Source organism: Protopterus annectens, chromosome 10.part0 (genome assembly GCF_019279795.1).
Source record: "Protopterus annectens isolate FY-2018-M chromosome 10.part0, PAN1.0, whole genome shotgun sequence".
NCBI lineage: Eukaryota > Metazoa > Chordata > Ceratodontiformes > Protopteridae > Protopterus > Protopterus annectens.
The window spans coordinates 403070648-403087565 of record NC_056744.1 but is presented as its reverse complement, the minus strand read 5'-3'; the positions used below and the strand labels follow the sequence as shown (position 1 = coordinate 403087565).

Here is a 16918-nt window from a genome sequence, read left to right as displayed (position 1 = left end):
AATGGGGAACAAGGTACTCAAGGGGAGTTTGTGAGGGTGTAGTGCTTTTTATTTTTTAGTGCTGACTTATATAATTGCTTTAGTGAGCAAGTGCCAGGCTTTAGAGTAGGAATAGGGTGTTTATTATGAGAACTAGATCAGTTCTAAGGGAAAAAGTGAAGAGCAGACATTGTGGAGCCGACAATGGTTTAAACCCAATTAAGCGGCTCTGCCCGATGCTGCGCTATGCGCAAAATCACGCAAAGCCGAGCTAAAGCGGGTTTTATACAGGAGGACTTGAAAGAGCTAGAAATTGGCCCAAAACGGCCAATAGACTACCAGATTCTTGTGCTGGAAACACTCCTCCAGGGATAGATAGGCTGCTCTAAGCACCCCACTGCCACTGGTGAACAAAGAAGCCTCTCTTTATCCAAGAAAGGAAATGGGCAACACAGGAACTTTCCAAAAGTCCAGAATACAGCAACGCCTGTACTTGGACTACTCTAGGTCAGGAAAGACGGGAAGCAAGCATAATTTTTTTGTTCTTTTTTTCTTTTTTGCAACAAACAGCAGGAAAATGCAATAAATATGTAACACAGGCTAGCGCACTTGAGTGTGTAGCCTCAACAGGTAAATGCAACAAACAGGGCAAACTTTAAAAGTGCAGGTGCAAAAACAACTTTAAACAGTTTAAAACAGTTCAAGAAGCAGAAATACTTGCAATTTAGCTAGATCGGACAGTCGCCCAGGTAGTAGCAGCAAAAAAAACACTTTTATCAAGTTAGCAGTCGCTCTTTTAGTCTCTGCTGCTAGCACCACTCTGCAGGACCACGAGGAGCTTGGCTGAGTAGTAACAAGAGCAAAAACCGCACCAAAGCGGGTTTTATACATGGGGACTTGAAAGAGCTAGAAATTGGCCCAAAACAGCCAACAGACTACCAGATTCTTGTGCTGGGAACACTCCTCCAGGGATAGATAGGCTGCTCTAAGCTCCCCACTGCCACCAGATGTGATAATGTTAGGCTCTTCTTGATCTGTGACTGAAGCAAGAGACGTTAAACTTGGAGTCCTAGCCATCTTTCCAGGAGATCTGAATGATACCACTCTAAAGGGTACTGTAGAAAGTAAAGAAGATAAGATTTGCAATTCTTGATTTTAGGACCTGGAGATGAAGATATCTGTTTATGCTTGTTTTTTTGACTTAAAGAGACTCAATAGAAAATGTTGTACCTCTGACATTGAAGATGACTCTCTCAGTCCCAAATCTTCCTTCATGGTCAAAGGTTTCTTAGACCCAATTAACAAGGATGTAATACCACACAAATCACAAATTAATTATTAGTGGCTTTAACCAATTAACAAGGATGTTTGAGTTAAACATAAATGCAATTTTAACTTTCTGTCCCTAACTGGCATAAAAGATTTACAGATTGCAGAACAAGTATTATGTGTCCCTCACACATTACAGGGATACTACAAATAGTGTTCTAAAAAGAAGTTTATCAAATTTATATTTTTTGAATGTTATATTCCTCTTTGCAGTAATACAATACCCCAGGGATTACTTCAGCGTCACTGCTTGACAGAGGCACAGCAAAATGTAAAAAATGCTAGCAGATAAACAACAGCTTGAGTGACGAATGTAAACACACACACAAAAAAATGAAATAAAGATGGATGAAATAACTCCATTTGCATTCTTTTTTTGTGAACAACACTAGTCAAAGCCATTACAAATGCAGGAAAAAATGTACTCCAATGCAGACAGATTTCAATAGCAATGCACAGAGAGGAAAACACCCCTAATTACAAAAACAAGAAAAAAAAGGAGTAAAACAAAAGAAGAGAGAATGCAGTAGCATTTGGGGGGAGGGGGTGACAAAGACAAAGGCCTAGAGGAGGAAATATTTTTCTGAAAGGAACAAAACCTGTGTTTTCAATTTAAACTGCCTGAAACTGCTTCTGGAAAACAAAATGAATAATAATTAGAGAAAAATACAACTTACAGTACTTTAGCAGACAAATTTACCACAAAAATAGTTAAACAAACTAGCAACACTATCTCTTGGACGTCCCCATACCAGATCACTTTTTATATGTGAAACATTAGCTTGTAAAAGTAATGGGTTTGAGTGCATGCATTACAAAAAGGTTTATACTTGTAGGTTCATAGGAGGTTACTAGGGTAATGGTCCTAGGGTCTTTACAAGCGTAGCTGGGTAAAAACCCGTGTACCCTAATTGACCATAGTTATATGGTCGTTGTTAGCAGAGGGATTCTATGATCAGCATTGACTACTCCTGTCCATGAGGGACATAGGTGCCACTTCTCGGGTGAATTTACAGTCATCCATCTAATTGTCAAGGCTGAGTTTAAATAAGGTCATTGAGTAGCTCTGTTTCACGTGAAATGGGAGCTTATTCCATAAGAGTGGCAATCTCTGGGAGATATTTCTGTCTCTCCAAAATGTTCTGTTAACATCACAGGCAGGCTGAAACCTCTGGAGTTAGTGACTCTTGTTCCATTTGATTTGTGGTTGTGCAGCACTTCCATTAAGGCAGAGTCAGAGACTGCTCTGTAGGCCAGGCACAGGTTGCCTCTCAGCAACCTGTATGATACAGAGTATAGGGCTTTCAGTTGTTTCATGTAAGTCACATTTTGGAGACCCTGGATTCTCTTGGTTAAAAACGACTGTGGTCTCTCCAGTTGCTGAAAGTGTCCAGTGAGATACATACAGAAGGAGCACTGTACTCACTTAGTGATCTGATAAGGTCTGAGTACCACAGAGTTGTAACCTCCTTAGTCTTGGATGCAATGCCCTTATTTATGAGATATGCACTGTAAAAGGTTTTCCTTACCACTACGGATACATGGTGATCAAAGTTTGGATTGCTAACAACCTGTCTTCCCAAGTCTCACACCACAGGGTTTGAGCTTAGAAGGATGCTATCTATATCATAGGTTTCAGGAGCTAATACTTTTCCAAAGGGGATAATGAGGGATTTTTTTTGCATTTAGTTTTAGTCTGTGACTTTGGCACCAATCATTTGTCTGCATCAACCCCTTCTGTAGCATGTTTACATCACTGAGGGACTCATGATTGTGGCTAGTTTGCAGTCATCTGGAAACATGGCAAGCCACAGGCCATCTACTTTCACATGGACCTCAGAGAAATTGACTGCAAACAGCAGAGGGTCAAGCACAAATCTTATTGGTACCCCACTAGTAACTAGGCTACTGGTGAAGGTGGACTCCTCAACTTTCACAGTGTGTGTTCTGTCGGTGAGCCAGTTGGCTACCCATCTAGTGATGTATGGGTTAATCCCCAGCTGGGAGAGTTTTGCAATGATCCCTGAGTGAGGGATTGTGTCAAAAGCCTTGGCTAAATCAAGATAGATGGTGTGTACTGATCTGCCCTCATCCAGGACTTTGGTGACATTCTCAAAGAAGTCCACCAGGTTTAATAAGCAAGATCTACCCCTGATGAAACCAAACTGGGTTCAGTCAAGAGTTTGAAGATCACTTGCATCCTTGTTGATAAGGTCCATGATAATTATTTCCATGGCCTTGCAGATAAGGCTGGTTAGGCTTATGGGTTGATCATTTCCTAGCTTAGCTGATGGACCCCTTTGTGCAAGGGGGTTACTGCTGCTGTTCTCCACTCTGCCAGAACAAAGCCAGTGCACAGGCTATGGTTAAAGAGAGTGCCAAGTGGTTCCACTAGGTCTTGTTTTAAATTGTTTAGTAAGCAACCTGGGATGTTATCTGGCCCCATAGCGGCCATGTTTTTGGCCTTGGAGAGTGCTTGTATGACCTGTTCTCTGGAGATACTCAGTAGTGGATTGGTGGTATGAATGTTTTGAGGTATGGCTGGTGGGGCTGAGGGGGGTGAAGTTATTGCCAAATCTGTCAGCTAGCAGATTGGCAATTCCTCAGGTTCAATGTGAATGGTACCATCCACTATACATTTGGCACACAGTTGGGCATTCCCTTTTAGGTTTTGGACATAGCTAAAGAATGCCTTATGGTTGCCTTTAGCTAGGAATGCTAATTTAGTCTCGTTAGGGGACTTTACAAGATATCTGATTTACTTGTCCAAGCTGTGGAGGGTATTCTTCCCCTGTTGAAGTTCCCCCTTGTTCTTAGATATCAGTTTCTTTCTTTTGTTGTACAACTTATTTATACTTACAGTCCATCAGGGTGGCTTGTTTTTTCAGGAGGAACTGGTTTTAGTCCTGTCAGTTACAGCAGAGTCAATACATTTGTTTAAGTGGCTATATTGGGCATTTATGTACTCTTCTGCAGAGGAGTCATTATTGGCTGTGTTAGCAGAGAGTTTGAAACATTTTATACCATCGCTTAGTAGTCTACAGTTTGCTTTGGATAAATGTTTCAGTTTTTTTCCTCTTGTGGGGGGTGTCCAGTCTGAGCTTTACTTCATATGACACAGATTTATTATCTGACCTTACCAGGGAGGGCAACACACAGTGGGTAGTGCAATGACCCCCCAAATGTTGGTGAGCACTAGGTCTTGAACATTTAAGCCCCTTGTGGGGGTGCGGACCAATTGTTCCACAGCATTTGAATTAATAAAACCCAGGAACCTCACAGCAATCATGTTTGTGCTCATGTAAGTCACTCAGATGATGGAAGAATAGTTGAAATCTCCAATAATCACGGTATTTGGCTGTAGACTGAGTGACTCTAGCAAGTCCAGGTAGACGATGTGCTTCTCCTGGTTCATGGTAATGGGCCTGTAGCTAGCGATGATGTGACAGAGTATTTTGCCTATAGTTATTTGGACTTGGATTAGCTCAAGAGAGTTGTACTGTTTTACCAGTCTCGAGGTGTATTTAGACTTAGTGAAGATTAATACACCTCCATCTTTGGTTGTTTCATACTCATTTTGAGGTCTGACCGTGTGAAAGGCATTGTAGCCTTGTATGAGCAGGGTGCTCTCTGTGGCCTTGAACCAAGTCTCAGTGACTGCACAGGACATCAGCATCTTCCAAGGTGAGGAGTGCTTCCAAGAAGTGCAGTTTACTGTTTAGGCTCCTAGCATTAAGCAGCATGACCTTGAATTTGTCTCTGGTGGATTTCTTTATGCTGGAAGTTTTGTTGTTTTGACAATGCCTAAAAAAGGCACTATGGGGGAGGCAAGTGTCTTTGCCAGTACCCAAAAGCCTTGAGGAGACAGGTGAAGGCCATCTCTGGCAAAGCAGTATGGTCTGCTGACCATGTCTTCCCAGGCTGTCAGATGGTATATCCCCCTGAAGTGACACCAGAAGTTAAGCAAATTACTGAAATCAATCTTTTTTGTCTGTATTGTGGCATCATGCTAGGTGAAGGCAGAATGATGCGTAGGGCTAATGACATACTTGCCCGGGACACATAATCTGAGAGTTCAGTCATGTCTCTCCATACAGTCCAGAAAGGTATATGTCAAGTCATTTACTCCAACAAGTACTATGACAGTGTCAGAATGGTAACTTGCTGAGAGATTTGACTGCATGCATGATTTGATGGATCCTGGCACTTGAAAGGCAGCTGACTGTGACCTTCTCCTTGTTCAACCTGGTGAGGGAGACATCTGTGTGTCTCACTATTGAGTCAGCTATGACTAGGACATTAGATTTTGGGGTGTTCTGCCCTAGGGTTTTAATTGTTGAGATACTGATATGTGTGTTATTATGTGTAGTGGTAGAGTCTGTTCTTGTACCAGTATGTGTAGGTTGTTTGCTCTTGGGAGGTCTCTGGTCATTTGTGGTCTTTTGGTAGGCTCCTAGTGAGTACCTCGGCATATGTGGGTTTATGTGTCTTGACCTTATCTTGTGTGAGTGGAGAGATGTGTGGACTAATTTCTAAGAGGGAAATTAGATCAGCTACTACTCTGGGATTAACAAGGGGACTTATTTTAACTGTCATTTATGAGTTGTTGTGACCAAGAATGTGTGATGTGGTCACTGGTAAGCTGAAGAAAAGTAGTTGATCTTAGCACATATACTCTGTGCAAAAAAAAAAATAATATCAGATACTCTCAATGTAGACTAAATTAAGCCAATGTAATAATCATCATAAAAATAAATAAATAAACAAATACATAAATAAACCAATACGTATTGTCAAATTGACCAACTGCAAAGTTGGTATAAATGGTGAAGGCCAAAATAACAAAAATACTAATTCAAAACTAACAAAATAATCTGCCGTAATAGCCTGTGCCAGTGGTCTAGAGGGCTAAAGCACTTATTACAACCAAGGTGACTCAATTTTAAACAGCAGCTCAGGTGCTTAACTCTGCAGGAAGGGAGGATGGGGGTGTCCATTTCTGAGATAAGTCATGCATGCTCGGGGAACATTCACTCAGTCTGTTTGCCTGGTGGATACGACATCCTGCTGACATCATCCCGTTGCATGAATAAGGGGTAGTACAGTACTGATGCACATTGTACAATCTACAGCAGGGTGCTACTGGGTGATGCAGGGTGTGGAAAGGAGGAGAAAACACTTTGGAAGCAGTATGACACTACTTGGGGTGCCATGACCTCTTCATTGGCCCTGAAAATGGGTTAGACTTAATCTTGGGGAAGCTAGTCAGGTTCAGCAGACATGGTGGACAAGGAGAGGCCTGGGAGTAGCTGATGGTCAGCCCTGGGGAACAAAAAATGAAGGGAAAAAAGTAATCAGCTGTAACACATTTAAAAAATATTGGTAAAGTTATAACTCCAGTAACTCTGTAACTTGCATAGGATGCAATATTTATCTGTCCTTCAAAATGCAATTTTTCTGTGAATGTTTACCGTACACCTGCAGATCAGTTTGCTTGCGGTCACTTCCTGCTGGGCTGGTAGCCATGCACAAATATCTCCCAGTGTCTGTAACTTGAGCTGAATGTATATGTAAAAAGCCATCCTCAGTGATAGTGTACCTGAATGGAAAAAATAATTTAGGATTCAGAAATACTACTCACATTAATTATACAGAGAAGAAACACAACCAAATGTGTGTTAAAAGAATGGAATGCTTACAAGGCATGAGATGTTATGCATTGCTATAGTTGCTGTGGTACAGGGTTTGTGTCTTTTAGCCCTCATCTGTCTACTGTATGACCTTGAGTAAGTCATTTAACCAGACATTTCTCCCTGGTTGCCTCTGAAAAGGGACTGTGTGTCCAGTGGGCCTATGCAGTTAACCAATGGGTAGTATTATTATTACCAGAAGATAAAGGTGAAAGGCTTGCAAAAGCATTCTGCATGAGACACACACATACAAGCTTTACTTTTTTTTTAATTGGAGGTTAGCAATTTTTCTTTAATGTACAGAGACTGATGACACTTTTTAATTTTTTTCTAAGCTCTGCAACCTGGGGATGCCAGTTAATTAATGGCATAAATTGTCTGGTAGTATTACACAGAAGGGTAAGTCCATAAGCTATTAAACGTCATCCTGTAGACCAGGGTTTAAGTCTGTCAGTTTGTTATCGCATAGTTTGTAACTCACAGCATATTATATAACTTGACACTGCTCCTCACCTGAGCCATGAACAGAAACTTGTACTTAATGAGCTGACATGATTAAAACGCAAATCAAGACATACATTCATATATGAGGAATAAAATAGCTGCTAGGAAACAAATAAGTGGTTTCTCCTTTCTTATTTTCTCACTAAGTAAAAAAAATGGAACTTTTTTTTGCACACAACTTGGTACATGACAGCTGTTTTATAGCAACTAGCTGATTAACATGGTAGGAAAACATAGGGACAGCTTGTAAAGAAGAATTGCAGATCAATAATTTCTGCTTAAACAGGTAAATGAAATACTCCTTCATGGATACCTTCTGGTTATGGCCCTAGTTATTATAAATTTTATTGTCAGAAAAGGATATAGGAAAACAAAAGCTACAACAATAAAAATGATGGATATTACAGCTAAACAGCATTCTGTTTTGCATGTGATTCTCTACTGTGTAGCTAGAAGCAGTGCAGAATCTGCAATGCAGGCACACTGACAAGATGGGATATAGGACTGGACCATAAAGGAAGTTTCAGATGTCTGAAGGGGAGAGCTTAGTACCTCTGCATGGATTCATCTGCATTGGGTAAAGATCCTCTTCTGGTTTTGATGTCTACCTAAGGAACTCCTGCAATGAGCCAAAGGGAGCATATCTTCCCACAGCACATTGGTTTGTATGATTTGAGACAGCTAACATGCACTCTGTGATGGAGCAACAGAGTCGGGGATGGTACAGAAGAAAGAAGCCCATGGGAGAGCAGATACTTGTAAGACAAGACATATTTTACAGAGATCCATCCCAACCTGCTCTGATAAGTTATCAAAAAAAAACACAATCCAGTTGGTACAGCACAGTTATGCAGAGGTTACTGCTGCTGCCACAGAATGATTGTTCCTAGTTAAGTTCCCAGCTGGGGTACCTTCTGTGTCTACTCTATATGTCCTCCCTGTCTCCATGTGGGTTTTTTTAGGTGCTGTGTTTTCCATTTGTATTCCAAACCTAAGCTACAGGTGACATGGTGATCCTCCTGATTGAGATTAGGTGTATGTATCATGTGTGAATGCTGCAACACTGGTACTGGAGTGTTCAGCATGGCTCTTGCTACATAAAGCTGGTATCAGAAAATGAATGAGAGTGAATGCAATTATGGAAGCTTGTATTAAAACTGCATTCTGACAATACTTTACATGACAACAATTATGGACCAAACTGTAAATCACATTCAGGTGGATATATTTAAACTGCATATGTGAGTAAAGCTAAACTTGCTGTGTAGTGGGGACTTGTGTTCTCAATGCAGAAAACACAATCCTGAGTGCTAGAATTGTGACACTAAGTTCATATTTTGAAGCATGTAGAATATAAAAGCACTGCCACTTGGTTCTGGTGGCAAATGTATTTTAACAAACTAAGCTTTACTAAGCAAGGAGCTACCACATAGTCTCTCTAAAGTATGGGGATTCCCCAGAAAAATTACAGCATTAATGCAACATCAGGATATTAGACAATTTGCTTTCATTGACTGAGACAGAATTAGCATGGTTTGGGTTGGTACAAGAATGATTTTGTAATGAGAATATTACATTTTTCACCGAACAGCAGATGCAGAGGATGGGATACAAAAATGTAGGAATGTCTGTGCATGACATAAAGCTTGTTTTAGGATGAATTATAAAGGAAGGCAACAGAGCTTTACTGATCCACCAAAAACTAAATATAGACAGTCATGAACAAGAAGGGGTTTGGACAAAAAAAAAAAAGAAGGGGGTTTGGCTATAAACATATAGCCACTGATGAAAGCACAGTAGATTAATGAGTTTGGGTTGGGGGGAAGCTGAGTGGGCTATGTAGTGTTGGACTGACATTGACTAGACGGAACGTAGGTGGTGTGTAGTGTTTGCAACTGAGGATTTGTCGATGTGGTTTGTTTTCATTTGTGTGCATTTATGATTGCCGATGTCCTGAGTGATGATTTAGTGCAGATGTTTCTTGTTGGAAAAGAAATTATCTTTCTCCCCCTAAGTGGAATTCATTTGAGGCTTGGGAAGTGTTTGATTGCTTTGAACCACAGACTTCTAAATTATATGTAATTTTGTTTTAATGTTTGTATTAACAAGAGCACACTAAAAACTCTGAACACTGAGCTGTCTAACATAGTAAGTAGATAAAACGATATTCTAATTTCTATCTTTCTTAGTACACCTACTAAAAGCACACCAGTCACAGCAGACTTTATGCCTCCTTTCATTTCATGTTGTTACACATCAGCACAGTTGTTGCACAGGACTGACAAATGTCTTACCTGAATCTGACTTACAGGTATTTGTGGCTTAGCAGTGAATGGATACTGAAGAGGTTACTTGGAACACATCTATACCTGTAAAGGTGGAAAGATTCATCATTGCTGGAGTGAGCACTTCACCACAGCACTGTGTGAACACTAAGAACGTCAACTAAAAAGTGCTTATTTATTTATTGTTGTCAAACACACACCTCTTTAGGAAATAAAGTATATTGTTGCAATGTGTGTGTGTATGATCAGTACATATGCCACCAGATATGTGACAGTGCATAAGAAACTTATACTTGTCTAGAATGGATGTTTCTACAGAAATGTTACAGATAAGAGAATCAGAATACATTTTTTGAGTTTTTAGTTACATTTGTCTTTAAATAGTAAGCTGATGATCAAATAGCTCCACTGGACTAATTACAGTTGACTTATTTCTGGGGGAGACTGAGAGCATAAAATAGTTAAAGGACTTATGATTACACAGTGTGCAAGGGGGAAGTAGTAACATTTACACTCACAACCAACAGACAGACCACTACTCTATATTATCTCCATGTAAAAAAAACATTACTGTGTTACCACGGATCACGTGAGTTTTAGCTAAGATTTTTCTTTTTTTTTTTCTTTTGTTGTAGTCCCACCTCTCACCATCAAGCCTTGGGCCCCCATACTGTCCCATTCATTTCTTCTGGGATACATTAACTTCATGTACAGGTGATAGAAAGTGAGCTGGGAAAGCTGTTGTCACCTGCATGAGTAATTGGGATTAATTCATTACTCCTTAATGCCCCAAATGAAATTGCTTGCTGTGTGTATACACTGCATGTAGGTGTGCAGTACTACCCTGCATGCATTCTTCCCTGCCTCTGCAGAGGGAGTTCTCCTTCCTGATTCTCCTCCCACTTGCCTTAGTAGCATTGCTGATCTAGTCTACTCTCATGTATCATCACCAGTAATGTGGCAATGAAATTCCTCCCCAGTGCATCCTTGGTCCCTCCTCCCAGACACAGGCTAGCAGGCACTGGCTCCTAATAGAACTTGCATCACCTGGGTTATTGCTAGGGCTCCATCCCTCTGTGCCAATGGCATTTACACAGCATATACCTACATGCACTGTTGCTTCAGTTTACAGTGATAACAGCGGCAATGAAGTGTTAAGATAATTAAATAAATTTAGCACAGTACTCATTACAGTATAATACTATGCCGCGGTGGTACAGTGGTAGCGTTGTTACCTCACAGCAAGAGGTTCTCCCATTCGATTCTCGGCTTGGCTTGGGAGTGTCTTCTGTGCAGAGTCTGCATGTCCTCCCCGTGGTTGGGTACCATTTGAAAGTCATGCGTGCGTAAATGGGCATGCCTTTGTTGAAGGTTGGGCGTCGAGCTGGCACCTCAGCGTTTCGTAAAAATCTACTGCCAATCATTAGTGGACTAGAGTTCCACTGTGGCGACCCCTTACCGGGAAAAAGCCGAAAGATAAACAACAACAACAACTCATTGCAGTATAATAAATGCAGCTGCCAGTGTTATGCATTTCTAGTACAGGATCACACACACTGCTGACAACAGAATGGCAACAGAATGCTGTTCACACAAGTTCTATGAACAATGGACAATCCTGTTCCTCAACTATGGTCATACTCTCTGTAATTAATACAGATCCTGTTACCATCATGGGGTTATAAAAGTTAATTTGTTGCTAGATAATTCTATCAAACTGAAATCTAAACCAATGCATATAGATTAATTACAGATTATATGTAAGCAAAACAGTCACTATGTAAACTAACTAGAGTGATGTGTTCAGTGGAAAAACTGCATATGGAATAAAGAAAGTTTTGAAAGAGAAAATGTCAGAGTGCAAAAAAAAAAAAAATGTTTAATATCAGGATCTAGCCATACAACATCACGGAGACACCTGATTAAGGTGAGAAACAAAAAATATAAGAAATGGAAGGCAGGTCAAACTACAACTTTGAAAACTGAAATAAACAAGCTGGACAAACACATTGTGTGAGAAATGATCAAGAAAATTTAAAGAAAATTTATATAAAGCTATTAAGCATAATAGAAAATGTTTTTATAGATACATAAGATGCAGAAGGAGTAAAGACATACAGAATGGTAAACTGTGTGTAGATTCTAAAAGTTATACTCGGACACAACCAATTTTAGATATATTTACAAAATTTTATGCAAAACAGAAGTTCACAAAGTGGGTAATAAGTTGTCCTAGTGACATCTAGGTACCTTCAGATACTGGAATCAAATTAGATTATAGTGAAAAAGAACTGCATAAACTGGATCGAAACAAAGCACAGGGAGGGGCTGGAACTAACAATAATGACCTGAGAACACTTCAGCAAGAACTTACAGTACCATTAATACCAAAATACAGAAACATTCCTATAATGGGGCCAGGCCAGGCCAGGCTCAGGGGGAAGATGCCCCCCCCCCGTTGTAGAAGGAAGCAGCAATCCACAAAAATCACAAAAAGTGATAGGGCAAAGAAGAGCCATACAAAGACAACAGAGTGGACTATTGAGGATAAAAAAAGAAATGATGTACTGTTACTATTATGCAAAAAGCCCAGCATTTCCAGACACAATATACAGAAAAAGATTAAGAGATAAATTAGAGTAAAGAAAAATACTTCCGTATGAAAAACTCTCAGAAGCTTCAAATAAAAATTTGTGGTCATAAATACAACAGATTTTTGAAAAACAGTATATACATATTGAAAAATATAAAAAAGAAATATGGACATGGGAAAGAAAGAGAGATTTGATATGGTGCAATATTTATGCAAAGGCGAAAGCCAAATTTATCAACATAAAGAAGGCAGCTCCACAGATATTTGAAGAGAAATACAGGCAAAGGCATCCAGACATGGAAAATTTCACAATAAAAATAATATCACAAATGGGGACTGCATAAAAGAAGATTAGTAAAGCAGAAGTTAAAAAAATAGAAGTTGAAGTTATGGAATGCTTGTGAAGTGAAGGATTTGGTGTAGAAGGTCTAACACAGGTTACATCACAGCACGATGGAGTGAGCCCCCAAAGTAAGGAGAAGCAGGAAGATCAGGAGACATCTGAAGAAGAAATATGGACATGGGAAAGAAAAAGGGATTTAATATGGTGCAATATTTATGCAAAGGAGAAAGTAAAACTAACCAATACAAAAAGAGCAGCACCAAAGATATTTGAAGAAAAATACAAGCAAAGGAATCCAGACATGGAAAACTTTACAGTATAAAAATAAGAAGACAAAGAGGAAAAGTAGAAAAGGAGATCAGTAAAGGAGGAGTTAAAGAAATAGAAACTGAGGTTATGGACTACTTCCAAAGTGAAGGATTCAGTGCAGAAAATCTAATTCAAAAAACACTACAAAAGGATAAAGCAATGGAACTCCAAATTAAGGGGAAATCAGTAGAACGGGAAGCAAATGGTCAGGTGCCATATGAACATGTTTTGCAGCCTTCCACAGGAAATGAGTATAAACACTTGAAGCTGGACGTCAAGGGAAGGAACAGAAAACTGTAGAAACTCTGACGCAGTTATTGTTGAGGAGTGATAGACCAGCAAGTTCTCATATGACAGAGCAACGGATGGCACAGGATGAAATTGAAGAGAATGTGCCACAGGAAGTTGCAATAGAACTTTCTATAGAATGCCCGCAGGAAATGGAAAACAAAAAAATGTGCCCAGAGCTTAGAAGAAAATGAGCTAAGAAAAGAGTTGCTTGACTTAATAGAGACAGACATATTAAGATCAATGAAAGAAAAAGACTGCGGAAGGTCATTAAAACCTAAAATGTCAGACGTTTGATCAAACAAATGAACACAGTAATTAGAATTGTCCATAGAGATCCATGCGATATAACAGAAGTAAACACAAAATATTACTGTGCAGGTAAATTAATAACAGATAAAGTTCTACCACAGGAACACAGGGTAGTGAGGGAAAGAAGAGAAATTGAATACTATCATGGAAGTATCGAACAGAGAAAACTATAAAGCAGCTAAGACAAGAAATGTCACTGTTAGAAGAGTATAGGGAACAGCTCAACAAAAATACTTAGAAAGATAAATGTGATAAAAGCAATGCACAGTATTAGAATAGATCAGGATCTATCATGCACTATTCCAAATAAACGAGAAATCTCAGCACAGGCAGAAAAACTTAGAAGATATGCTGAAAAATATTAAGCAAATTATTGATGACCCAAAAAAGCTTTATATAGAATTGGGAAACAAGGTAAAAGGAATTGAAAGATCACCAAAAAAGGAAGAAATAGATACATTTTGGAGAAGTATCTATGAAGATCCTGCGGAACACAACAACGGTGCTAAATGGATAGAAAAAGTAAAAGAAAGAATAAGAAGTTTAAAGGTTCAGGATTTAAAATGGGATGAAGTAACAGGCAGAGAGATTGAAACAAAGTTAAGAAAAAACCCATGCCCAGATGCAGCACCTAATGTCTGGGTAAAAGTAATAACACCTTTGCACGAAGATTTAGCCATGAGTAAGAATTATGTATATGCACACCCCAAACAGACACCAACCTAACAACAGGAAAAGCAATGCTCCTACTTAAGAGTGAACCTGCAAGCTACCATAAAAATTATAGACCAATAACTTACCTTCTGACGACGTATAAACTATAGACTGGAATTGATGCTGACAGAGTTTATAGTCATTTAGAAAAAAACTCAATTTAAGGGAACAGAGCAAAAGGGCATTAAAAGAAAGTCATGTAGAACAAAGGATCATTTGTTGTTAAATAAAGTCATAGTAGAGAACTGTAAAAAGGGGAAGAATTTAAGTATGGCATGGATTGACTACAAAAAAGCATTTGATAGTATCCCACATTCATGGATAAAAAAGAGTGCTTAAAAATGTATAAGATATACCCTACAATGATTGACTACATTACAGTGACCATGAAACAGTGGCAAACCACTTTGCAATTAAGCAATGATGAAGGACAAATTATTATTCCAGGGATAAAAATTCAAAGAAGATATTCCACGGTGACTCTCTGTCACCGCTGCTATTCTGCCTTGCCCGTAACCTATTCAGCTGTCTACTTAACAGCTTAGGCCATGGCTATAATTGGGCTCCTAGAAAACAACAAAGTGTAAAGGCTTCTCATGTTCTCTTTGTCAATGATTTGAAACTGCATAGTTCATCAGATAAGGAACTGAAAGTACAATTGCAAGTTGTCAACATTTTTTCAGTTGACATAAGAATGTCATTTGGTATTGATAAATGTGCAAACGCAACCTTTAAAGCAAGAAAACTGCAGCACCAAAAAAAAAAAAAAAAAAACATTAGTTTGGGACAAGAATGTGATATAAAAGAACCTGGGCAAGAGGGAGTGTATAAATATTTGGGAACTGATGAAGGATCAACAATAAAACATGAACAAATGAGAATAAAACTTAGTAAGGAGTACTTTAAAAGACTTAAATTAATCCTGAAAACAGCATTGACATCTAGGAACAAAATCCAAGCTATAAACCACTTTGCTCTTCCTGTCCTAACTTACAGTTTTGGAGTGACTGACTGGTCCCAAAACATGTTGGATAGATTAGATAGGAAAACAAGAAGGATGTTTCATGCTCACCAAATGATTTATAAAAAGATTATATATTCCCCCTTCCAAAGGAGGGATGGGCCTCCTTGAAATTGATTACATGTACAGATCTGCAATCATGGGACTCCACACATATCTGCTGACCTCCTTAGACCCAAATGTAGTGAAAGTTTTGAAACATGAGGAGAATAAATCTAAGATGACTTCCCTGCTTAGGCTAGCAGAAGCATTTCGGTGTCAAGCAGGAATGGAAATCAAACCACAAGTAGATAAAAACAGGCAGCAACTGAATGCACCAAAAAAGAAAAGAAAGAATATAAGGTGAATGACCAGATGATAAGGCAAGAAATGTGGAAAATGCATAAATATAATTGCAAGTATAGAAAACTTCTGGAAGAACCTATTGTTGATCAGGAATGAACGCAGGAATGGTTAAGGAGATACAAACTCAAACCAAGAGATAAAAGTTTAATATATGTGGTACAAGATAGTGGGCTACGTACACATTGGTTTACAAAGTCCATTAAACATGTGGGAGAAACAGACAAATGTAGGTTTTATAAAACATACTAATGGCAGAAGGACTGTATACTGAAAGGCATAATAATGTGGCAAGACTGTTGCATTGGGGATTGTGCAAACATTATGGTATTGAAGTAGCTGAAAAACACTGGAAATATGAGCCGCAAAGCATCATAGAAAATAATGAAGTCTACATCACATGGGATCATCCATTGCCAACAGTTGAAAAGATAAGATGCTAGAAAACCATTATTAGTGGTCCAAGAAAAGAAGACAAAAGTAGCATTGATCATTGAAATCGCCACACACCCAGTGACTTCAGTTTGTTGCATACAGAGAGACACAAAGTCACAAAATATCAGGATTTGCAAGCAAAAACAAGAGCAATGTGGAAGAAAGATATCCTAGATAGTTCTAATAGTAGTAATAGCAACGGGTCTTTTAAAAAAGAATCTACAATCATATTTAGATATGCTACCAATACATGTAACTCCATACAAATTGCAGAAGGATTCATTACTGGGCACATTACGGGTGCTGTGAAGAGCACTTTTGGGCTGATATCAAAGACTGAAACAATACTAATTTCATGAACTTTAATCATACTTTGACTTAGGAATGGGGTCCATTCCTGTCATGGTATTAGAAACCCAAAAGATTTGGAAAAATTAAAAAAGGGAGATACCATTACATCTATTTTTTATTAGGTCATATAAATATGGGGAGATTCCTCAAGACTGGAGACGTGCTTATTAAATCTATCTTTAAGGGAAAGGGGGAGTAGAACAAACCTAGAGTCATACAGACCCTTAAGTCTGCTTTTATGTTGTAGAAAAATAATGGAGAAGGTAATACTGGATAAGTTATTGTCAGAATTGGATAGGTTGGGACTTGAAACCATATATCAGCATGCATATTTTGAAAATATATCTATTACCACCTGTAACATGATGTTCTATAACAATATAATAACAGCTATGAATGAACAATTGTGCTGTGATGTAATTC

The 16918-nt window shown here is 38.9% G+C and overlaps 1 protein-coding gene across 1 annotated transcript in view; it reads right to left on the bottom strand.

Annotated features, from left to right (window-relative positions):
• Nucleotides 1-16918, bottom strand: part of HMCN1 (hemicentin 1) — a 5606893-nt gene that overhangs the window by 949103 nt on the left and 4640872 nt on the right. Inside the window, exon 74 of the mRNA XM_044085314.1 lies at nt 6780-6907. Within this exon, the coding sequence (XP_043941249.1) occupies nt 6780-6907 (128 nt within the window). The remainder of the gene's footprint in view (nt 1-6779; nt 6908-16918) is intronic.